This window comes from Ostrea edulis, chromosome 5, assembly GCF_947568905.1.
Source record: "Ostrea edulis chromosome 5, xbOstEdul1.1, whole genome shotgun sequence".
Lineage (NCBI taxonomy): Eukaryota > Metazoa > Mollusca > Bivalvia > Ostreida > Ostreidae > Ostrea > Ostrea edulis.
In genome coordinates this window covers 72723897-72750073 of record NC_079168.1, presented here as the reverse complement: position 1 = coordinate 72750073, position 26177 = coordinate 72723897, and the positions used below count along the sequence as shown (strand labels likewise).

General features: G+C 35.9%; 1 protein-coding gene across 1 annotated transcript in view; it reads left to right on the top strand.

Annotated features, from left to right (window-relative positions):
• The window catches only part of LOC125649082 (eIF-2-alpha kinase GCN2-like), a 71909-nt gene that overhangs the window by 36349 nt on the left and 9383 nt on the right, over positions 1 to 26177 (top strand). The window contains exons 26-48 of the mRNA XM_048876311.2: positions 2521 to 2621; positions 8589 to 8719; positions 15325 to 15452; positions 16252 to 16385; positions 16487 to 16747; positions 17595 to 17667; positions 18194 to 18271; positions 19201 to 19323; positions 19873 to 19977; positions 20193 to 20357; positions 21546 to 21698; positions 22239 to 22475; positions 22661 to 22858; positions 22964 to 23115; positions 23212 to 23278; positions 23359 to 23475; positions 23647 to 23799; positions 23902 to 23982; positions 24644 to 24778; positions 24864 to 24977; positions 25197 to 25331; positions 25745 to 25828; positions 25984 to 26084. Of these exons, the coding sequence (XP_048732268.2) occupies positions 2521 to 2621; positions 8589 to 8719; positions 15325 to 15452; positions 16252 to 16385; positions 16487 to 16747; positions 17595 to 17667; positions 18194 to 18271; positions 19201 to 19323; positions 19873 to 19977; positions 20193 to 20357; positions 21546 to 21698; positions 22239 to 22475; positions 22661 to 22858; positions 22964 to 23115; positions 23212 to 23278; positions 23359 to 23475; positions 23647 to 23799; positions 23902 to 23982; positions 24644 to 24778; positions 24864 to 24977; positions 25197 to 25331; positions 25745 to 25828; positions 25984 to 26084 (3026 nt within the window). The remainder of the gene's footprint in view (positions 1 to 2520; positions 2622 to 8588; positions 8720 to 15324; positions 15453 to 16251; positions 16386 to 16486; positions 16748 to 17594; positions 17668 to 18193; positions 18272 to 19200; positions 19324 to 19872; positions 19978 to 20192; positions 20358 to 21545; positions 21699 to 22238; positions 22476 to 22660; positions 22859 to 22963; positions 23116 to 23211; positions 23279 to 23358; positions 23476 to 23646; positions 23800 to 23901; positions 23983 to 24643; positions 24779 to 24863; positions 24978 to 25196; positions 25332 to 25744; positions 25829 to 25983; positions 26085 to 26177) is intronic.

Genomic DNA, 26177 nt, shown 5'->3' with positions numbered 1-26177 from the left:
AAAGACATATTTTAAAATAATTCCTTTGATTTTTGGTATATTTTGTTTTGTTTTATTTTATCATTGATTGGTTACCCAAATGTGTTGTAACTGCTCAGAATTGATATGATTGAAGTAAACCAGGCTTTACGCAATGATTATTAAACACGCTTTTGGTTTGGCACGTGCCCTTATGTACCCCCAAATATGTATGAGGAGCTAATTATGAGCAATTTGAGACAGATCAATTGATACACATGTCATTTTGTTGCATACCGCTCCTAACCTGTGGGATTAACTTGCTGTGGGGGAACTGTCTGGTAGAAAAACTAAAGATTGCAGCAATGATGTCAGACCATGCTTAAGTGAATATTCACTTAGGAATATTGTTTAATATATTATTGTTGTTTCTGCTATCTTGTCATCTAATGTAAATAAAACCATTTATGCTACATTATAATATCCTAAGTTATTCTTTCATTTGTAATTTGACTATTGCCTGATTTGATATTAAGTCAATAAAGGATGAAACAAGAATGAAATGAAACACCAAAACTTATTTACAGTAATATATGAGAATCGATTAATGTGGATCTTTATTCATTATGTCATAGGGCCGTAGTGTCAAATGTACTCTATGTTGTAAAGTCTAAAATACATATTGTACCAGTGATAATGAATGACAAAAAAGGCCTATTTACTGTAGTCTCGGTGTTTAAATATTGGGCTGAGTTGTCAATTTTCCACATTGGGCTGAATTGTCAATTTTCCACATGTTGTTGGGAGGAAACTGATTCTGAAGGTCCGTCAGACATTGGCAAAAGTCCTGTAATTTTTGTTTTGGTTTGATCAATATCAGTTGTTGGCTGGACCAAGTGTCTGATAAATATTTATATTCTTTATAATAGCAGCATGTCCCAAAATGTATTCTGTTCTTTAGTCGTTGCAAACAGAAAACGTGTTTACGTTGAACTCAACTATTTATCAAACTTGCAATCATCTTCAATTCTTTCGAGAAGGTGATAATACAATTGAGCAATATCCCGTGAAACTACAGACGTCTTTGAAGCGTTTGAATTAAGTAATGAATAACAGGTAAATAAAGCGTTTAAACTACACTCTGATCAAGTAGTACTTTAACAACATGTACACATTTGATTGAACAATTTAAATTTGAGTTACACGAAATGTTCGAGTTAAAAAAACGTGTATTTCATAACACTAGTGTTGAACACGGGTTGAAAAAGTTTACTCCACTGACAAATCTGATGTGAAATGCTTGGGCTAATAAAGTATGTCGCTGATGCCATTCTGGGCCACAAAGTTCAAATTTACATGAAAATTTTAATTCCAGTTTGTCAAAATCATGGCCCCCAGGGGTAGGGTGGGGCCACAATAAGGGATTCATTTGGCTATAAAATTTCAGACTGGAAAAATGTGATTTGGCCCAGTAATATCTCAACCAATACTGGAACAAATGTCCAGTACCAGAAGACCTTGGGAAGCACTGAGGAAACTATGGATGATACAGTCAACTCTTGATAAACCGCCACCTATTGAATTTATGGCGTTATAACATATTTGGTAATGAATTGAATTTCCGCCATCTTGGGGAGAAAGAGTTACTATTCTTGTATATGTAAAAGTTATCTTTCCTTTACTTAAAATACTTATATAATTACGATAATTTTAAAATATTTCGTAATTTTTTTTTTTCAAATTTTCTAACCTGATTAAAGTAATTCTATTGATAATAGGCTTCATTTTAAAACAATAAACGTAGTCAAGACACATATACAAGTATTTCCAAGTTATTTATAAACCTTGTCCAGTGTCGGTATTTAGAGCACTGCATGGACTTTTCCTGGCAGGTGAGCTGTCATTAACTGAACCAGGGTCAACAAAACTTTCATCCTTGCAGCCAAAATATCACCCATTGTCCTTCTTTTTATGGACTCTTCCCATAAAACAGTAAAATGCATTTCGGATGTAATAATTTGCTTATTTTCTTTGAAATTCAAAAGAAACATTTTTCATGGTGAAGCCATCACTAAACTGAGATACTTTTCTGTGATGTAAAAACAAGATTATAGTTAATATCAAGCAGATGTCATAGGACTGAAGTGTCATTGGGCTGAAGTGAAGTGTCAATGTACTATATATGCTGTTGAGACATGATATATGGGTGAAATAAGGGGGGGATGGGCCAAAGTATCTTGGACGAAAAAAAATTGGGCTGAAGTGTCAAACTATTTGGGTGGAAACATCTGGCCCAAAGTGTCTATGGGTTGAATTGTCTGACATGCAATTTATGACATCACAAATATACTTGCTATAACATATAGAGACTTTACTGCAGAACTCTGAAGCCTATTGAATACCTCTTACAGTGATATACATAAGTCAGCTTTGCAATTATCGATACTAGTATATTCATCATTCTTTTCACATAGTAATTGTTTTAATGAGTAACATTTTCATTTGCCCTGTTGTTGATTTGTCTTTGTTGGGTTTAAATTTGTTGTTGATTTGTCTTTGTAGGGTTTAGTTCTGCTTTCACTTGCCCTTGGAGAGGATGTAGAAGAATCCAATGTGGAAATTCCATCTCACTTTCCAGCATCTTTCCAGGATTTCCTTAACAAGTTAGTATCATCAATTGTTCTTACGAGAACATTTAGAATGTTTGAACATAAGTAACTGTGTCTTTGTCTGTGCAGAGACTTGAATAACAGAGATTGGCAATGTCCACAAGTCTCATTTTATCTGTCGTGCCATGGTATTTCATTTAGAATTACTGCTATGTTTAGATTACATCAGTCACCCAAGTGACCCTTTGTGATTTGTTGTGATTTGTCAGTTATCCATTGTATGTTAAAATTTAAATATGTTAAACTTCTCGGAAAGTTTTTGTCCATTTTTCATTAAATTTGATGTATCTCAAGCATCTTTGAAGGAAGGGGGGAAAATTGTGAAATTCATGATCACTGAACCCATGGGGCCTGAGGGAAGGGGTCAAAACCTTAAAAGATAAATGTAATCTTTTAAAATCATCTTTACTGAAAGACATTTTGCAGACACACTGTGTGTATAGTCACGGAAAATCTGGATGTGTTTACCAAAATTGTAAAATTCAATTCATGACCCCAGGGTCAGAAGATCTGATGCTAGGACAGCGTTTTATGGTTTATCTGCATTATTTCTTTTAAAAATTGTCTACTTAACTCCTGGACATCAAACAACCAAGCCACAGTACACAGCAATAGAGAAGAGAGTCCCTCCAAACAAACCCATGGCCCGAGTCAGCAGTTCTGATGTTAGGGTGGGGCTTTATAGTACATACAGTCAAAATGCATTATTTCTTTTAAAATCTTATTGACATACTGGACATCAAGCCGAATACATAGTAATGATAAGTGGAAAAGACTTTATTGAAATTGTGACCCCAAGGTCTGGGATTTGAAGCTAGAGGTGGAGCCATAGATCATGTAGTGAAAATGCTATAATGATGTTGAAATCTTCTCTTTAACCTCTGCACAGCTCAAAGAAAACTATGTGAATGGTTACACAGTCAAAATTGTGATTTCCATGTCCCTTAGTCCAGGAGATCAGGCTCTAGGGTGGGACAGCATGGGTCATGCAGTGAAAATACATTTAAATGATTAATCCCTTCCCTTGTCCTGGGCATCGAGGAAACTAACTTGGTGTATAGTTTTATTGAACATGTGGAGGCCTCTTCCACACTTGTGATATTTATCGCCCATTGGTCAGGAGTTCAGACTCAGGGTGGGGATTTTATGGATTAAACAGTGAAGATGCATTAAATGTTTAACTAGGTGCATAGTTACATGTGTGTTGAGTATGGAAACATCTACAAAAATTGTGAAATGAATGGTCCAATGGTTAAGGGTTTAGGCTGCAGGGTGGGACTATAAGGGTCTTATGGTGAACATATGGTGAAACTGTAATAATCTTCTTTACTCCTGAATATCAGACACAAGTACTGAGTGGGTGGTGATACAGAGAATATCAGACACAAGTACTGAGTGGGTGGTGATACAGAGAATATCAGACACAAGAACTGAGTGGGTGGTGATACAGAGAATATCAGACACGAGTACTGAGTGGGTGGTGATACAGAGAATATCAGACACAAGAACTGAGTGGGTGGTGATACAGAGAATATCAGACACAAGAACTGAGTGGGTGGTGATACAGAGAATATCAGACACAAGTACTGAGTGGGTGGTGATACAGAGAATATCAGACACAAGAACTGAGTGGGTGGTGATACAGAGAATATCAGACACAAGAACTGAGTGGGTGGTGATACAGAGAATATCAGACACAAGTACTGAGTGGGTGGTGATACAGAGAATATCAGACACAAGAACTGAGTGGGTGGTGATACAGAGAGTATCAGAATATCAAACACAAGAACTGGGTGGTGATACAGAGGATATCAGACACAAGTACTGAGTGGGTGGTGATACAGAGAATATCAGACACAAGTACTGAGTGGGTGGTGATACAGAGAATATCAGACACAAGAACTGAGTGGGTGGTGATACAGAGAATATCAGACACAAGAACTGAGTGGGTGGTGATACAGAGAATATCAGACACAAGTACTGAGTGGGTGGTGATACAGAGAATATCAGACACAAGAACTGAGTGGGTGGTGGTACAGAGAATATCAGACACAAGAACTGAGTGGGTGGTGATACAGAGAATATCAGACACAAGTACTGAGTGGGTGGTGGTACAGAGAATATCAGACACAAGTACTGAGTGGGTGGTGATACAGAGAGTATCAGAATATCAAACACAAGAACTGGGTGGTGATACAGAGAATATCAGAATATCAGACACAAGAACTGAGTGGGTGGTGATACAGAGAATATCAAACACAAGAACTGGGTGGTGATACAGAGAATATCAGACACAAGTACTGAGTGGGTGGTGATACAGAGAATATCAGACACAAGAACTGAGTGGATGGTGATACAGAGAATATCAGACACAAGTACTGAGTGGGTGGTGATACAGAGAATATCAGACACAAGAACTGAGTGGGTGGTGATACAGAGAGTATCAGAATATCAAACACAAGAACTGGGTGGTGATACAGAGAATATCAGACACAAGTACTGAGTGGGTGGTGATACAGAGAATATCAGACACAAGTACTGAGTGAGTGGTGATACAGAGAATATCAGACACAAGTACTGAGTGGGTGGTGATACAGAGAATATCAGACACAAGAACTGAGTGGGTGGTGATACAGAGAGTATCAGAATATCAAACACAAGAACTGGGTGGTGATACAGATGATATCAGACACAAGTACTGAGTGGGTGGTGATACAGAGAATATCAGACACAAGAACTGAGTGGGTGGTGGTACAGAGAATATCAGACACAAGAACTGAGTGGGTGGTGATACAGAGAATATCAGACACAAGAACTGAGTGGGTGGTGATACAGAGAATATCAGACACAAGAACTGAGTGGGTGGTGGTACAGAGAATATCAGACACAAGAACTGAGTGGGTGGTGATACAGAGAATATCAGACACAAGAACTGAGTGGGTGGTGGTACAGAGAATATCAGAATATCAGACACAAGAACTGAGTGGGTGGTGATACAGAGAATATCAGACACAAGTACTGAGTGGGTGGTGGTACAGAGAATATCAGACACAAGTACTGAGTGGGTGGTGGTACAGAGAATATCAGACACAAGAACTGAGTGGGTGGTGATACAGAGAATATCAGACACAAGTACTGAGTGGGTAGTGGTACAGAGAATGGAGACCTCTTATAAAGTTGTGAATTTTATAGTCCCTGAGTAGTAGTTCTGGCCCCAGGGTGAGACTCTTAAAGTTGTGATTTTATAACCCCTGGGGTAGTAGTTCTGGCCCCAGGGTGAGACTCTTAAAGGTGTGATTTTATAACCCCGGGGGGGGGGGGGGGGGGGGGTTCTGGCCCCAGGGTGGGACTCTTAAAGTTGTGATTTTATAACCCCTGGGGTAGTAGTTCTGACCCCAGGGATGGACTCTTCGGCTCATGAACTGGAAATACATAGGATCCATAGAGAAACTTATTACTCCTGAACATTTAGTTCATACTTTGCACAAAGTTTGCTTATGACTGAAAAGCATGTCATGATCCAGAATCAAGGTCAAGGACACTATTAAGAAATGTTGTTATAAATTGTTCCTGAATGCTTTTCTGAATATTCTGTTTTATATTGTAATGTCTACTGATATTCACAGATAAGTAAATCAAATTTAAACTGAAAAGGATAATATTTGTCTGGGCCACAGATTAGTAACTTATATTTAGCACAAAGATTGATTGTGCAGATGTGAAAACATCCTTTTGTCCATGAGGACTAACAGTTCTCAGAATTTAAAGATGCACACTTGCACCTAATTTATGTTCTACTTTGTGATACTCGGGTGACCATTAAGGTCCAAGAACCTCTTGTTGTTATTGATTATAGATATCAAGTCTACTTTCCATGTCCTATCAACAGCACACTTAACATAGGACATTTTCATAAGACATTTCAAAGCAAAACAAATGTGTTGTTTCAAATGGTAATACAGTAAAACAGGTTTATAGCAAAACTTTCAGGGCCAGTGAAAAACAGTTTGTTATAACCAAACTTCATTATACAGTAAAACACAATTATAGCAAATCCCCAGGGCCAGTGAAAAACAGTTTGTTATAACCAAACTTCATTATACAGTAAAACACAATTATAGCAAATCCCCAGGGCCAGTGAAAAACAGTTTGTTATAACCAAACTTCATTATACAGTAAAACACAATTATAGCAAATCCCCAGGGCCAGTGAAAAACAGTTTGTTATAACCAAACTTCATTATACAGTAAAACAAAGTTATATCGATCTTCCTGGTACAGCAAAAAACAGTTTGTGATAACCAAACTTAATTATATTTAATAAATTTTTCCTTAATATTTTTTCCATTCATAGGGAAATAAATATAACTTTGCAATAAGCATGAATTTGATATAAGTGAGTTCCTTATAAGTTTGTTTTATTGTATAAGAACCCATGATCTGTGAAATTAGGGAGATTTTAGCAGACTTTTATGATTAATAGTGTTGAAAATTCGGGAAAATTTCATCGATAATCGGTCATAATCAGAAGAACTGTTTCGATCAATGATCGATATAATCGGTATTTACATGTACGTGTAGTTAATAAATGTTTATTATTTTTGGGGTTATTTCTATTTAGTGGTATGGATATGTGCAGCATACACACTAGCTGGTGTCACTGAATTCACAATTTTCAATGTGGAGTCCACTCTGACTCTCCCCTGCACATGTCTCGATATAAAAGCAGAATTAACAGTCAGATGAATCTTGGATTAGATATTAATTAGTGTACAGGCGACAATCGATTATGAAAAATAGAATTGATAATCGGAATCAAAGAGCCAAAAATGGGCGACAATCGTTTCATCACTAATGGTTAACCTGCATAATTTGCTAATCATAGATTAGTTTATCATCATTTCATTTCAAGACTCATTAACTTTTTACCAATTCTGTATAGGAATGAAATAAACTTCATGAGCACTGATAATGTATAGGTGGTCTTGTGACATTTTTTTAAAGCGGTAAGTGCGTAGCTGAAGGGGTTGTGTATCTCTGTTATTCCTGTCTGTAGTATGTGTTTTACATTGATGCTGAGTAGGTAAGTGTGTAGCTGTGGTCTGTATTTTACATTGATGCTGAGTAGGTAAGTGTGTGGCAGTGGTATGTGTTTTACATTAGGTAAGTGTGTGGCTGTGGTCTGTATTTTACATTGATGCTGAGTTGGTAAGTACGTGGCTGTGGTATGTGTTTTACATTGATGCTGAGTAGGTAAGTGTGTGGCTGTGGTATGTGTTTTACATTGATGCTGAGTAGGTAAGTGTGTGGCTGTGGTATGTGTTTTACATTGATGCTGAGTAGGTAAGTACATGGCTGTGGTCTGTGTTTTACATTAGGTAAGTGTGTGGCTGTGGTCTGTATTTTACATTGATGCTGATTAGGTAAGTGTGTGGCTGTGGTCTGTATTTTACATTGATGCTGAGTAGGTAAGTGTGTGGCTGTGGTCTGTATTTTACATTGATGCTGAGTAGGTAAGTGTGTGGCTGTGGTCTGTATTTTACATTGATGCTGATTAGGTAAGTGTGTGGCTGTGGTCTGTATTTTACATTGATGCTGATTAGGTAAGTGTGTGGCTGTGGTCTGTATTTTACATTGATGCTGATTAGGTAAGTGTGTGGCTGTGGCCTGTATTTTACATTGATGCTGATTAGGTAAGTGTGTGGCTGTGGTCTGTATTTTACATTGATACTGATTAGGTAAGTGTGTGGCTGTGGTCTGTATTTTACATTGATGCTGATTAGGTAAGTGTGTGGCTGTGGTCTGTATCTTACATTGATGCTGAGTAGGTAAGTGTGTGGCTGAAGGGGTTGCCTGTCTCTGTTATTCCTGTCTGTGGTCTGTGTTTATCATTGATGCTGCGTAGAGCTCTCCATGTTTTCGTGACTTATTCTGTAGATTGTAATGACTTCTCATCCTTCAGGTGTCTGATTAAGGATGATAAAACCCGATGGTCTGTTCACCAGTTACTGGAGCACAGCTTCATCAGAGCGGCTCTTCCTCTCAGTCTACCAATCTCCAGGCCAGAGACCTATCAGGATCTCGACTCGCAAGGTATACATAGTCATGTGACTTTTCAAAATGTCTAGGTGAGATGAATATTTCCATATGAATGTCTATGTGTTTCTGGGTGGAAAGTAATTGACTTGTTGGGGGTTACTTGCCCTTGAAAACAATTGTAGATTTTATTTAAATTCATAGCAGGTATTTGGAAACAAAAAAATTATTCTGGACACATTTAGTGATTATCAGAAATCTATTTTACAGCTTATTAAGATACTACTGATCTCAGATTGCTTGTGGATAGTGATCAGCTGTTGCATAATTTAATTAAATGCTGCGTTTATTGCTCACAGGCAGGTTTACCATGTGACACTGATGTGTACCCTAGGTAACACCTGGTCCTGTCATTGTTATGTAAATATATGTCAACAGAAATCACGAAACAAATCACGTTTTATTTAGTCTGTAATATTTGCAGCTTCATTGCAGCTGGGGGCTAATTCTTAATTTTAGAGGATTGATTTATCATTTTTCTTACTATTGGATTATTAGATATATGTCATAGTTAATGGCCTGTAACAGACAAAAAAAATTATACTTCACATTTTCCTTTTAAAAATTGCTTTTTTAAGCTTTGAAGTACCAGTAATGAGTATTAGGGTGTGTGTGATACATTCAGAGTAAGCACTGTTTGTTAGATGATCACGTTTTGTTACTCTGTCAATATGTTCACACATATTTTACATCCATGCTGATAGTCTCCTCGTGGTGATATCAGATGGCGGGGGTCACACATATTTTACATCCATGCTGATAGTCTCCTCGTGGTGATATCAGAAGGCGGGGGTCACACATATTTTACATCCATGCTGTTAAGTCTCCTCGTGGTGATATCAGAAGGCGGGGGTGCAGTAGCATAGAACCCCCCACCCCCGGTATAGAATTCCTTCCCACCCACCCCAGAAAAATGGGCCTGGGTTAGATGGAGGGAGTCCCCCTGAATATTATGTCTCTCTATGAATAAGTCTTCATATAGAGTTTCCCCCTTGTGAAAAAAACCCACTCTGGAATAGAAACAAACATGCTCCATCTTGTTTCAGGATTGTACCAATTTTATCACATTTAGCATAAGCACCATTCGATAACACAAGTTATGAAGTTTGTCATTGTAGTCTTGTTTCAAGAAATACAAATTTCATACAAAAGTACAAAGATTTTCAATACGCCACTATATGTTCATTTACATGACATATATATGTTTCACATTTTTATACGCCCGTCTTAAGACGGGCCGTATTATGTTATGGCCTTCATGTCCGTCCGTCTGTCCGTCCGTCCGTCCGTCTGTTAGCTTTTTCGTGTCCGGCTCATAACTTAAATACTATAAGGCCTAGAATAATCAAACTTTGTCAGTTGATACATCTTGGGTAGAAGGTGTGTCGCACATTAAAACCAGGTCGCTGTGACTTTTAATTAAGAAGATATGGCCAAATATGGTAAAACCCTGTCCGGCTCATAACTTGAAAACTATTTGATCTAGAATCATGAAACTTGGTCAACTTATGCATCTTAGGTAGAAGGTGTGTCACACTGTACTTTAAGGTCATTGTGACATTTAGTTGAAGTGATTTTTTGAAAAAAGTATGTTATAATTGGTACAATCCCTACTCATATAAGAGTTTTGTAGAAAACCTCATTCAAAAATGTTACATCAAGAAAACACATATTTTTTTTATGATATACTGTACAGCTTTTTTTAGCCTATGTAATGTTTCCTTTGTTTCTAACAATAACATGAGAAATTCCACTTGTCCCATGGGAGTAGCATGCAAAGGGCATTTTGACAAGACTAATTAATGAGTTTTGTGTAGAGCATCTCTGATCAACATGATCAAGCAGGTGTTATCTTTATCTCTAGGGAATTGGGCAGAGAGATCTTAGCCTCTTAATTGCAGATATATCAGAAATTATTTGTGAAAGTGAATTTGTTTGTTGTGGTTAGTCTTTATTTTCAAAATTAATTTGACATTGTACTATATAATTTTTAATTTTTTTTCTCAGCAACCTATATGCAGAGTATCATTTCTCACTAAGACAACAAATGGTTGCAATATGTATAAAGGCCTATTTTAATGATTAGTATTTTGATGTTTTGTTATTGTTCAGAAAAAAGATATACAATGAACAAAGCTGCAGATTGGGCATTTGTGTAAATCTGAACAGATGAAATAGTATTGCAATAACCATATTAAAAAATGTTAATTCAAGAAACTACACATTCTTCATTATATACACTGTACTATACAGCAGTATATAACAAACAAATTATTTCTTTTGTGTCAGTAACAAGAGAAATTTCCCTTGTCCCGTGGGTGTAATTATCAAGCAATTCAGGAGGCATTTTGCTAACAGAAAAATTGCATTCTGTCAAATTACAGATTAATTAATGAGTTTAGAAGATTTCTGTTACAGCAATCTGATCAAGGAGGTGCTATCTATATCTCTTGCAATCAGGAATTGGGCAGAGGAATCTGGCCTTCTAATTGATCTGTCAAATTTTAGAACAGTTCTAATTGGTAGCCATTACTTTGAAAGTTGATTTGGTATAAAGTTTAAGAATTAATATGATATTGTAAAATATATTTTTATTTTATATCTCAACAACAAGGTGCAGATTGTCATGTCTCACTAAGATGACAGTTTTACAGTCTAAGAATAAACATAATGACTAATGTTTGATGTTTTATTACGCTGTGCATTGTTCTTCATTCCTTAAAATACAATGAGCAAAGCTGCAGATGTGCATTTCTCAAGTCTAACACAACCAGTTGAGAAATATATGATGTATTATTTTTTTCTAATGAATAACTACACCATAGGAGATGCACCAGTGTTTGAAATAACCGTTTTTAATCTATATTTATTTATATTGACATCACCATGCATTTTTTACTTTTATACTTGAAGATTTGACAAAGGCAGATACTGATATATGTATTTTTTGATATGTTGAATAAATCAACCTTTTTGAGTACTCCCATTTATTGTAAGTTGTTTGCTTGGATAAAGGGCTATCTTGCACTTTAATCATTTCATTGAAAACATTTGGGAAAATGTTTTTATATCCTTTTAAAAATCATTAAGCTTACATTATCAATATTTGAAGCAATGTCACATGAGGCCATAAAGTGGGTAAGATTCTTAAAGGAAGGTTGACATTTGGTTCCATGCATACCTATCTCTTCATGGTGATATGTTCATGTTAACAGTATGTGACGGGCGTATCATGTGCCGTGGCAGTGCACTTTATTATCTATATTGAAATTCACTGAAATTATGAAAAAAATTAAATCCACACCAAATATTCATGTACTTTTTTGCATGTATTTATATTTAACTGTATTCCCCAAAAGTATTTTGGGAACATATTGGTTTTTCTCTGTTTCTTTTTATTACTAGTATTCTTTTTTCTTTCTTTTTGTGACTTTTTTGTCGATGAGTATTCTGAGAAACTACACAAGTGATTAAGATGAAACCTTTTAGGACAATAGTATAGCATTTGTATGCGGTAGATGTGTGAATATCATTTTGTCTGAACATGCATGCATGTACAATGGTCTTTTGGTACAATGACTTTGTAATCGGTCTACATTTTTTTTTTCAATGAAATATTTTGAAATCAATGTAATCGTAGGAAGATATTACACTCTTTTCTTCAATGAAATATTTTGAAAATAATGTTGTAGGTATATTTCAAAGATACATGTACATATGCTCCAATTTTTATGCTAAATTTTAATAAAGATGTCAATACTATCCTAGTATTCTGTGAATAAAATGAAACCAAAAATACATATGCATACAAATCAATGGTTGTAGAGATATAAATGAAAATAGTTTCAAAATACAGCCTGTCTTTTTACACGCTTTCTTTGGAAAATGAGCAGAGTGCTGACCACATGACTGTCTTATTAACATACCATGTGCTACTTTTCCAGCAATTGTTGGATCTGTGCATATCTACCTACCCTTTAGTGTTTTACACATGATCTAGCATTATGAATTTAGTCTGATTATTCCAATATTGTACGGATGATGAACTTGATGTCAAAACTCACATGTGAAGAAGGTATGCTCAATTCATACAATATACAAATAAGGTCAACTGAAAATGTCCAAAATTTAAATTAATCAAGATTACTTGAAATTCCAACTTATTTTTTTCATCTGGGGTGATATCAGATAGTTTGCATAAATTATTATATATCGCCATTACAGAAACATTAATCATGTTAGTGTGGAAACAAAACAATCTAATTATTAGTACATATGTCCCTTTAGAATTTTAATATGATCAATATCAATTTATTCACTGACCAGCATGCACAATTTGCTAATACTAAGGTTTTCAATGTATAATGAAAGGATAATGAACAATTTTGAAGGATTTTAATCAAAAGAAATGTTTATTGTTAAATAATGATGAAAGTGAAGTAGACGAAATTCACATGACTGGTAAATGATTAGAAGCTGACCTTTTTGCACTTGAGATTTTTTTCTGAAGAGTTATCTGCCCTTTATGAAAATAAGAAAAATGTGATTTTCTAAAAATATGTGGGGTAAATGGTTAATTTTTTTATCTATTATTTATAAATGGTTAATTTTTATTTCATATTTTCATAAAGAGAAAGTGTATGTAACTTTCTTCAAAGAGATTCATATGAAAATATATATTCTTTTAAAATAAAACATGCTCTTTCCATAGACTTCATTCTAAAAATCTTGGTGAAATAAATCAAGCAGTAAACAAAATTTTGAAAATTTCTATTGTGGATTATTTTTATTTGATGAACCCTTCAAAATTATACCATGATTACAAAAATCCCACAATCTATTTACTAGATATGAAATGTGGTCGTTGTACATTGAATGAACAAAATGGACAGATATCTACATCATAGGTGTATAATACAAGTACAAATGTACTTAAAAAGTAAACCGACATTAATGCATGAAGTTTAACGTTTGCTGGGCATTGATTTTTTATTCTTGATATGAAAGTACAAAAACCATTTCAATAAAAAAAAAATTTATCCTATAATTATTTTAATTTACCTTTAAAAATTTAAATGTATGTGCATGCACGTTTATGCAAATTGACATTTAATCGGCACAACTAGAAATGAGATACCATTACCCTAATTGTAAAAAAATTCATCTTAATTCTCTGAGTAGTTTCTGGAGACAATCATGGACAAAAATGTCTGTAAACTAAAGAATAATGAGAAACCAAGTAACTTATCTGTCAAATTCACATTCTTAGAATGTCTAATATCATTATACATATAAATGATACTGTGATTTCATTAGCATTTGTTGAATGCTGATTTTCATTGTTTTCATAGTTGAGCAAGACATAAAATCCAGTGATCTGTGAATTTATGTACTAGTGACATATGGTAGATTTTTAGATGTACACAAAAACACACTACTGTGGTAGATAATGAAATAAAGGCACTCTAAATATTCATTCTTTGTGTGTTTCTGGTGTAAGTGTTTGACTAGATCTTGCTTTGCTGTCTTGTGTTTCCAGTGTAAGTGTTTGACTAGATCTTGCTTTGCTGTCTTGTGTTTCCAGTGTAAGTGTTTGACTAGATCTTGCTTTACTGTCTTGTGTTTCCAGTGTAAGTGTTTGACTGTAGATTTTGCTTTGCTGTCTTGTGTTTCCAGTGTTAGTGTTTGACTGTAGATCTTGCTCTGCTGTCTTGTGTTTCCAGTGTAAGTGTTTGACTGTAGATTTTGCTTTGCTGTCTTGTGTTTCCAGTGTAAGTGTTTGACTAGATCTTGCTTTGCTGTCTTGTGTTTCCAGTGTAAGTGTTTGACTGTAGATCTTGCTTTGCTGTCTTGTGTTTCCAGTGTAAGTGTTTGACTGTAGATTTTGCTTTGCTGTCTTGTGTTTCCAGTGTAAGTGTTTGACTGTAGATTTTGCTTTGCTGTCTTGTGTTTCCAGTGTAAGTGTTTGACTGTAGATCTTGCTCTACTGTCTTGTGTTTCCAGTGTTAGTGTTTGACTGTATATCTTGCTCTGCTGTCTCGTGTTTCCAGTGTAAGTGTTTGACTGTAGATTTTGCTCTGCTGTCTTGTGTTTCCAGTGTTAGTGTTTGACTGTAGATTTTGCTTTGCTGTCTTGTGTTTCCAGTGTAAGTGTTTGACTGTAGATCTTGCTTTGCTGTCTTGTGTTTCCAGTGTAACTGTTTGACTGTAGATTTTGCTTTGCTGTCTTGTGTTTCCAGTGTAAGTGTTTGACTGTAGAATTTGCTTTGCTGTCTTGTGTTTCCAGTGTAAGTGTTTGACTGTAGATCTTGCTTTGCTGTCTTGTGTTTCCAGTGTAAGTGTTTGACTAGATCTTGCTTTGCTGTCTTGTGTTTCCAGTGTAAGTGTTTGACTAGATCTTGCTTTGCTGTCTTGTGTTTCCAGTGTAAGTGTTTGACTAGATTTTGCTTTGCTGTCTTGTGTTTCCAGTGTAAGTGTTTGACTGTAGATCTTGCTTTGCTGTCTTGTGTTTCCAGTGTTAGTGTTTGACTGTAGATCTTGTTCTGCTGTCCTGTGTTTCCAGTGTAAGTGTTTGACTGTAGATCTTGCTTTGCTGTCTTGCAGATGATGATTTCTCCGATGAGGAGCAACCCTTAATTACTCCGTATGAGGCCAGTGGACAGTCTCGCCTAACAAATGAGTTTGAGATCCTTAAGTCTCTGGGTAAAGGAGGATTTGGTGATGTCATAAAGGTAATGAAGGATCATTGTGTGAAACTATAAGCCTAGACATTCTCAATCCTCAGTAGATGCAACCAAATCACCTGGCAGTACATGTACTGCAGCAACCAGATCACTGGGCATTACATGTGCTGCAGCAACCAGATCACATGACATTGCATGTGCTACAGCAACCAGATCATCTGACATTACATGTGCTGCAGCAACCAGATCATGTGGTATTACATGTGCTGCAGCAACCAGATCATGTGGTATTACATGTGCTGCAGCAACCAGATCATGTGGTATTACATGTGCTGCAGCAACCAGATCATGTGGTATTACATGTGCTGCAGCAACCAGATCATGTGGTATTACATGTGCTGCAGCAACATAGCCAAGACAGTAAAACATGGTTACAGCAAACATTCTTACCATGAATTCACATGTACAGTGAAGTGATTTTTATTCCCTGTTCTAAAACGAAGTTAACAAATCAAAATTGTTTGTCCCCAGCACTTCACTGTAAAGATGTTTTACTGTATTTTGTTTATTCAGGAATGGTGCTGTGATGTTTTAAATCAGCAGCATTTATAAAGAATATGTAAGAAATATACAAATGATAAAGATAATTCTCATAGCTAGATGTAAATGCATGTAATGGAAACATCTCATTAGGTTTTTGTTTTACTACATCAACTATCTTGTGAGGGCACCTGGTTATTGTGATAAACTTGCTGGTAAAGATACATTTAAGATTAAACTGGACCCAAACACAAGATGGATTTTCCTGCATATACATCTATGATGAATTGATTTTTATCCATTCTAGGTCAGAAATAAATTGGATAGAAGGTTTTACGCCATCAAAAGAATTCCACTAAACCCCAAGAGCAAGCAATTCAACAAGAAAATAACTAGGGAAGTTAAACTTTTGTCAAGACTCAACCATGAAAATGTGGTCAGGTAATTAGTGACTTTGTAGAATGCTTGGTTGAACAGATGCCCTGTTGATGTTTCTTTCTGAGATAACAGTATGTAACGACATTAATAATGATTTCCTTCAGATATTTTAACTCGTGGATTGAGGTGAGTGATGACCCAGCTCATAGTGAGAGCTCCAGTTCAGCTAGCACCACTCCAAAGTCCACCCCTAAAACTCCAGACAAGCTCCACAACAGCCTGGACATGACTGACAACATAGAGAGATTGGCTCCTCAGACAGTGGAGGAATCTGTTGAATGGAGCCGGTCCTACTCGGCCATCATCAACCCGGGCTGGGACTCGGAGGAAGAGGACGAGGCGGACGTGTTCGGAACATCCTTTCTGTGAGAGACATTTCACCACATGTTATAATATCATAACTCTATTCCCATGCCCCTATATGTGCCCCCTATAGGTATTTTCAATGTAACAAGATTAATTGTCCTTTATTATAGTGCTGTTGTTATAGATTTGTTTAGTCATAGGATATTACCAATCATTTCTTGTCCATTTAAAAACTACAAGATAAAAAATATTACATTTATATGACCAAATGGATTTTTCATGCTTACCCTCGATCCTGGCCTAAACAATCTTGTTTAATGTGAAGTTTATAATTCTCTATCTTTTAAAGAAAATTCACTACCTAAATTAAATTGTCCATTTCGAAACTTTATACAATATTCATATGAAGTATATCACAAAGTTACTATCATCTGAAGAATGATGAGAATATGTGAAGAATGGATGAGGATGTGTGAAGAATGATGAGGATGTGTGAAGAAGGATGAGGATGTGTGAAGAATGATGAGGATGTGTGGAGAATGATGAGGATGTGTGAAGAAGGATGAGGATGTGTGGAGAATGATGAGGATGTGTGAAGAAGGATGAGGATGTGTGAAGAAGGATGATGATGTGTGGAGAATGATGAGGATGTGTGGAGAATGAGGATGTGTGAAGAAGGATGAGGATGTGTGGAGAATGAGGATGTGTGGAGAATGATGAGGATGTGTGGAGAATGATGAGGATGTGTGGAGAATGATGAGGATGTGTGGAGAATGAGGATGTGTGAAGAAGGATGAGGATGTGTGGAGAATGAGGATGTGTGGAGAATGATGAGGATGTGTGGAGAATGATGAGGATGTGTGCAGATGCTGTTCATTAACTTGAGTATTTTGGATTATTGACCAGGAGGCTGGCTGACATGTCAGAAGACGTGGTGTTCATTCAGAGCCTTGATAATGAAGATATATCTGCAGATCTGGTAAAACACAAAATGGCACCATGGCCTGAATTCATATATACATGTAAAAGACTTTGTATTTGTTTGGCATTGGGAGGACCTTGGTCATGGTTTAGCAGTATGAGAAAATGATTGAATTTAACATGGAAAACACAATTTTCATTGGTTTATTTGACTTTTAAAAATTATATCATATAAACAAAGTTTCCTTCAAGGTTCCAATGCATTTGGGTCCTCTGTTACAACAGTATTGCTCTTCGTCATAAAATAAATTCATAGTATTGCTCTGCGTCATAAATAAATCAATATTTTCTTTGTAATTGCTTATCAAATTACATCAAATCCATTTTTTTTTACCGTTAATTTAATTTATAAGGAATGAAAGTAATTTTTTCTCATTTTATATGAAATAAAGTAAGTTGAGACAGTTTATACTCTTTTCTTCTTTGTGGTATATAATGCATGAATTGCCCCAACTTACTATGTATTGTATGATATAAGTAAAAATTACTTGCATTCCTTAATGGTATTGTCTGACTGTTTGCAGGTTGATGGAGAGAACAAAAATGTGAATGGAGGAGATGAATCTACTGTCAACATTAAACTACAATATCTGTACATTCAGGTCAGTTCAACATTAAACTACAATATCTGTACATTCAGGTCAGCTCAACATTAAACTACAATATCTGTACATTCAGGTCAGTTCTACATTAAACTACAATATCTGTACATTCAGGTCAGTTCAACATTAAACTACAATAGCTGTACATTCAGGTCAGCTCAACATTAAACTACAATATCTGTACATTCAGGTCAGCTCAACATTAAACTACAATATCTGTACATTCAGGTCAGTTCTACATTAAACTACAATATCTGTACATTCAGGTCAGCTCAACATTAAACTACAATATCTGTACATTCAGGTCAGTTCTACATTAAACTACAATATCTGTACATTCAGGTCTGTTCAACATTAAACTACAATATCTGTACATTCAGGTCAGCTCAACATTAAACTACAATATCTGTACATTCAGGTCAGTTCTACATTAAACTACAATATCTGTACATTCAAGTCAGTTCAACATTAAACTACAATATCTGTACATTCAGGTCAGCTCAACATTAAACAATATCTGTACATTCAGGTCAGTTCAACATTAAACTACAATAACTGTACATTCAGGTCAGTTCTACATTAAACTACAATATCTGTACATTCAGGCCAGTTCAACATTAAACTACAATAACTGTATATTCAGGTCAGTTCAACATTAAACTACAATAACTGTACATTCATGTCAGTTCTACATTAAACTACAATATCTGTATATTCAGGTCAGTTTAACATTAAACTACAATAACTGTATATTCAGGTCAGCTCAACATTAAACTACACTATCTGTACATTCAGGTCAGTTCAACATTAAACTACAATATCTGTACATTCAGGTCAGTTCAACTTTAAACTACAATATATGTACATTCAGGCCAGTGTTGGGAGATTTGTGAATGGTAATGGTCGTTGATGAATTTTTTGTTTGTTAGATGGAATACTGTGAGAAGAGTACCTTGAGGAATTGTATAGATTCCGGTCTGTACCAGGACATGAACCGGATGTGGAGGCTGTTCAGGGAGATCATAGAGGGACTCACCCACATTCATGAACAAGTAACATAAAACATATGTGACAGATGACTTGCCCACATTCATGAACAAGTGACATAAAACATATCTGACAGATGATTCGCCCACATTCATGAACAAGTAACATAAAACATATCTGACAGATGACTCACCCACATTCATCAACAAGTGACATCAAAAATATCTGACAGATGACTCACCCACATTCATGAACAAGTGACATCAAAAATATCTTGACAGATGACTCACCCACATTCATGAACAAGTAACATAAAAAATATCTGACAGATGACTCGCCCACATTCATGAACAAGTGACATAAAAAATATCTGACAGATGACTTACCCACATTCATGAACAAGTAACATAAAAAATATCTGACAGATGACTCACCCACATTCATGAACAAGTGACATAAAAAATATCTGACAGATGACTTACCCACATTCATGAACAAGTAACATAAAAAATATTTGAGAGATGGAACAATTAGCATAATAATTACATATATCTGTGCTACACTATAATGCAGTGCTGTATTCAGTATGTTGTGAATGCTACACATTTTTGTAGGGAATGATTCACAGAGACCTGAAGCCAGTCAATATATTTTTGGACTCCAATGACCAAGTGAAAATTGGAGACTTTGGTCTTGCCACAACCAGTATTATAAATAAGGTACTGATTTCTTTATAAACAGAACACATGTTCTATGATAAAGATATAAGAGATTCAAAGATGGATGAAGTTTTTTATTCTATTTTTGCTTCACTAGACCTATGCAAATTAGTTTTCTTGATTGCTTGATACTTGAACTTTTATGGGGGTGGAGTGGGGGTTTGGGGTGGGCTATATTCATGTACAATGACTTACTCTACATCTTGTTTTACCAGAGCAATATCCTGGATGTGAAAATGCTGACTCTGAGTGCTACAGAAGACAATATGGAGTCTTACTCTGAGAACACCGGGGACGGAATTCTAACTGGGAAAGTAGGGACTGCCCTGTATGTCAGTCCGGAAATGATGACTGGAGCCAGCAAAATCATCTACTCTCAGGTTAATGGGTAGGATATCGGGTTAATGGGTAGGATATCGGGTTAGTGGGTAGGATATCGGGTTAGTGAGTAGGAGATTGGGTTAATGGGTAGGATATCGGATTTGTGGGTAGGATATCAGGTTAGTGGGAAGGATATTCGGTTAGTGGTAGGATATCGGGTTAGTGGGTAGGATATTGGGTTAGTGGGTAGGATATCGGGTAAGATATTGGTTTAGTGTGTAAGATATTGGGTTAATGTGTAGGATATCGGGTTAGCTGGTAGGATATCAGGTTAGTGGGTAGGATATTGGGTTAGTGAGTAGGATATCAGGTTAGTTGGTTAGGATATCGTGTTAGTGGGTAGGATATTGGGTTAGTGTTAGTGGGCAGGGTATCAGGTTAGAGGGTAGGATATACTGTGAGGTAATTGGACTTCTTAACTTGTTAATATACATCTTATAAAAATCTAGTAAAACCCAAATGAATCCAATTTTACTTATATTACAATTGTTTTGATTGACAAAAATAAAGCTAATTGAGAATTTACACATCAATGAATCCAAAAACATGATGTATTCATACATGCCTGAAAACAAATAACGTAATGTATGGAGACTCAGCGGAGAAACTATTGAAACTTTTGAAATTGCAGTGAACAAATTGGAATTATAAGAATCAAAGGTGAAAATAACAAACAGTGATCAATCTCATAACTCCTATAAGCAATACAAAATGGAGAGTTGGACAAACACGGACCCCTGAATTTATTGATGTGTAAACTCTGGATATTTTATTTACTAAGTTAACAAAAGTGCTTCACACTTTTATTCAGTTTGTGAGTAAAATGTCCAAAGTTTACCACATTGATGAATTCTTCAAAAAGAAAGTTTAATCCAATAATATTTCTGCAGCAGCTTTAATAACGAGATTGACATTTGTAGGCTAGATACTACAGATGTGGAATATTTGTGAGAGGGTTATCTTTGCAATCAGTAAAGATTTGCTTTGTTAAATTCCTCACAACATATATATTTCTTGTGTATTATTTCTACAAGAAATAATTTTTGTTTGAAAAGTTTGGCTTACATAAAATTGAAAAATTACCCCCCCAAATTTTTTCTGATTTGCCTTATCTATTCCTTGAAACACTAGGCTTTGATAATGTTCATAGATGAATGAAGAGTTTTATGCGTTCTTTTGTTTGACAGAAAGTTGACCTGTACAGTTTGGGGATTATTTTCTTTGAGATGTGCTACAAGCCTCTCCCTACCGGAATGGAGAGAGTGAAAATCCTGGGAAATCTCAGGCTACCAGAAATCAAATTTCCTGAGGATTTTAACCAATATGAACTACAAAATCAGGTAGATGTTTAGTGTCCATGTGCAGCTGTTTAATTTATATTTCTTTGGGGGGGGTTTCTGCTTTGAAATTGATACATCCTGAAATACACTTGTAAATCTGCATATCCGTGTGAAGATGTAATGTCAAATTAATGTATGACTTACCACAATGTTTACTTATTTTTCTGTATGTAAAATATAGCACATTCGAAGCTGATGTGCTATTTGGCATGATCATGATTTAGCGCTTGTTTTTTGTTTGATAATGATTGAATAGGAATTTTTATATTTTATTGCAACCATGAATTAGCACTCTTACTTCACTGTCAAGGCCACTATAATTTTAATCCCACTAAAAATGAGTATACATACAGAATATGATTCTGTCAGAGAGGTGCATTTGATGACCCCACATTCCATTAATATGTAGGAAATATTGAATTCATAGTAGATTTTATTCCTTAGTAATACATTAACAATATGATCTGAATATATATATATTTGGCAATTAGATTAAAACCTGCAGTTTAATTATACATGTCAATGACTCATTATCTGTAGACACACATCATTAAGTGGCTGTTGAACCATGACCCCACAAAGAGGGCCTCCACGAAGGAGCTGTTACAGTCAGAATACTTACCCCCTCCACAGATGGAAGAGGAGGAACTGGATGAAATTCTTCGATCCACCATCGCAGATCCCCACAGTAAAGCCTACAGACACATGCTATCAGCACTGTTCTCTCAGAGTGTCAATGCTGCTGATGATCTCTTGTTTGACAGTGAATTCTACAAGGTTTGTCGTCTAATCCAAAGCATTCATATCAGTATCAGCAACGAATTCAATTTTATAATAGTGGATCAATTTTGAATTTAGAGAAATCTTTCAAAGATATGACTTGTTTGAAATTTTGCTGCTTTATACAAACTTACACACTGCCCTGTATTAGAACCATGAAGTTAAGTGTGTTATTCTTACAGAGTAAATTTACAACCAAGATATCACTAGTTCACGAGTCAGTTCAGGATCTGATGGTGAGGATTTTCCATCACCACGGAGCTGTTAGAGTGATTACACCCCTCCTGATGCCAGAATGTGACCTCTATGCCAAAGCTGACCTATACACACGGTTCATGGATCACTGCGGGCATCTTGTGTCTTTGCCATTTGATCTCAGGGTAATCTGCCTTGTCAAGAGAGAGCACAAATTTCAAACAGATTTTCAAATCACAAAATCTGATTTATGTATTGTTCTCTTTAGAATGACAGTGATATGATTTCAGATTCCATTTGTCCGATATATTGCCCGACACAACTGCAATAATGTCAAAAGATACTGTATAGAGAAAGTGTTCAGGGAGAAGAAAGTGTATGGTCAACATCCAAGGGAGCTAACTGAGTGTGCCTTTGACATCATCACCCCAAACCTAGGCAGGTAGGGAAGTATCCTCCCTTAATGTCTCGCTGAAGTTCGACACACTTCATCAACAACAATTCTATTCATGCTGGTATCATTATGATGTCATTTCAGTCTGATCCCTGATGCTGAAGTGGTGCTACTTGTCCAAGAAATTATTTCTGAAATTCCAGTTTTACAGGTAAGAAAATTGCCACTGACTGTGGAATGAATGTTTGATTTATACGCCAAAGTCAAACTTCACTGTTTCTCTGATTTCAGCAAAGAAACTACTACATAAAAATCAACCATGCTATGATACTACACGCCATACTACAACACTGCGGGGTACCAGGGGGCCATTTCGACGATGTTCTTCACATTCTCTCAGGGGTCAAGGTTGGATTGTTTTCTCAAATATTCCACTGTGCAGAATTAAATTTTTGTGTTGCTTGTCATGCAGACTGGGCATTTCACTGTGTCTGTTCTCAGAGGATTCCAGTCAGATATTTATTGATTCTTTTAAGAGGAAGATGATTAACGTCATAGCAACTGTTGCATTTCTTGTAGCTGAACAGCCAATATAAAAACATTTCCAAATCTCTGACATCTCTGGGACTAAGCGACCAATCTGTCTCTTCACTGCTTGGCATTCTGGAAATGGAGGGAAACTACGGCAAAATCGCCAGCTACTTAAGGTGCATCACCAAAGCCAAAGGGGAGGTCTGTAGTGATTGTCATACTTTAGTGATATACTGTTGTAAGTATTATGTAGCATGGACGTGATTTCTGCTGGTGTATCTAGGATTGTTTTAAATGTTTCAGACTGCATCCAAAGCCAAACAAGGCCTACACGAGCTGGAAGTCTTTCTGAATAATCTGGACACACTAGGCTTAAAACTTCCAGTAAGTGCTGTACAAAATCCGCAAGTGTATGAATGGAAGGACATCATTGTCTTCTAAATATCCTACAATCAAAATTATGTATGTTTTCTTACTGAAGGTCCTGTATGATTCTTTTCTAATAGCAACAAATGAATTTCAGTTTGTTGAATAATATGCTATCATTCTAACTGGTGTAATGTACAGGTATTTAGTAATAGGTCTTGGTTTAATGCAGGACAACAAGTAGGGCTTCAAAGCTCATATATTTACATTTCCAATGTTTTTGTGTTTGATATCTGTACAAATTTTAATGATAGCCATTTCCTCATAAATGCTTTGCAGTTGTGAACAATGTACAAATGAATCTTGATAAATAAGTATAGTATGTCTATTCCAATGCCCGAGAATGTAAATAATAAAACATGAATTTCATTTTTGAAAAAAACATGAAGGTATGATCTGTGATGTTTGATGCTGGCACACTTCATGAAGTGCGTTATTGGAAGTACTCGAGGGTATGGACTGCAACTCTTCGACTTCTCATGAAACACTAACACACTTCTTGAAGTATAGCGGTGTGAAGCATCGCAGTTCATACCAATATGTATTTTCAAAAATGAATTTTATTTTTTAAAAGAATCTGGTGAGTTTTGTGGTGTGGATCTTTTGTGTGTTTTTGTAGGTGATAGTGTCTCTTGGATTTGTATACAACATGCAGCAGTTCTCGGGAATGATCTTCCAAGTAATGGCAGATAGCAAAAAGAAAAAGCATCACCATCCAGATGTTTTAGCAGCAGGGGGTCGCTATGACAATCTGGTATGATGAGTTGTATAAGTTGAAATTGATCTGTTGGTAGAACTTTGGGTTTTTTCATGCAATTATTTATGAAAAATATTTCCAGATCAAGAAGTTCCGATCTCCTCTCTCTCAGCCTGCTCAGGAAACCGCGATACATGGAGTTGGGGTCAGCATTGCATTTGAGAAAATTGTGTTGGCTGTGCTTGAATCAAAAGAGGTATCTTTATTGTGAATAATGGATTTTCATAATCTCCTGCTCTTAATTTATTTTCTTCCAATTTTTAGTTGAAGTTTTCCATTAGATACAAAAGTATTGAAATAGTGATAATATAGAAAAAATGATGTTTCAGAGTGCTGATTTCAATAGGTGGAACAGATATGTCTTAAAGTAACTGCTAAGTGTCTCATTCATGTACACCATATTGAATTTTTTCAGCTGAATCCACCCAGCCCCTATGATATTTTGGTGTGCACTATTGGACACAAGCCAATGCTGAAGGAGAGAATGACCATTGTGCAGGACCTCTGGGCAGCAGGACTCCGAGCAGAAGTATACTTAGAAACCATGCAGGTGAACATTTATATTGAGGGATTTTTTTTACCTGGTAAAACCACTGTTAATGAAATAACTATACTTAATGGCATACCCACCCTGATTAACTCCCTTCTGACCTGGGAATTAAGCTATGGTCTGTCCATCATGATACTTAGACACATGACTTCCGTCATGTGAAGTTGGAAAGTGTGGGGTCGTCACTCGTGTCAATGGGGAAATTGCAAAAAGTCCATGCAGGTTCATATATTTATAGATATTTCATAAATGAGTTTTACAGAGGGTAAACCTCAAAATACCCAATATATGGATATATGCATGATCAGGGGGGATATTTTTCTTGACATCACTTTGCTTTATATAATTATTTTACACGAGATGTTGTTCTAGCTATGCTTTGTATAATTACTTTACACGAGATGTTGTTTTAGGCACAAGAAGACATTCAGGAATTTTGTCGCAGCAATGGTGTATCGTTTATGGTGACTCTGAAAGATGGTGATACAGGGGTCAAGGTCAGATAGACGATTATGAGTGCATTCATTGCAATTGGTTGTATTTCATTTGTACACTCAAATTAAAAAGAAATAGATAACAATACTGCCAGAATAAATACCAATTTCAGAATCCACAAGCAATTTGTAAATTTAATTTGGTGTCTTATATGTAGGTAAGATCTATAGAGAAGGACAAAATTACGGAGAAGAAACTGACCACAAATTCTCTGGTGGTCGACTTTCTGCAACAGAAGTTACAAATGTCATCTAAACAGTGAGTTTACCTAGTAATATTGTATATGCAGAATATGATAACACAAGATTCTGATAGTGAGAAGAATTTGATATGAGCAATCCAGTGTGGTTC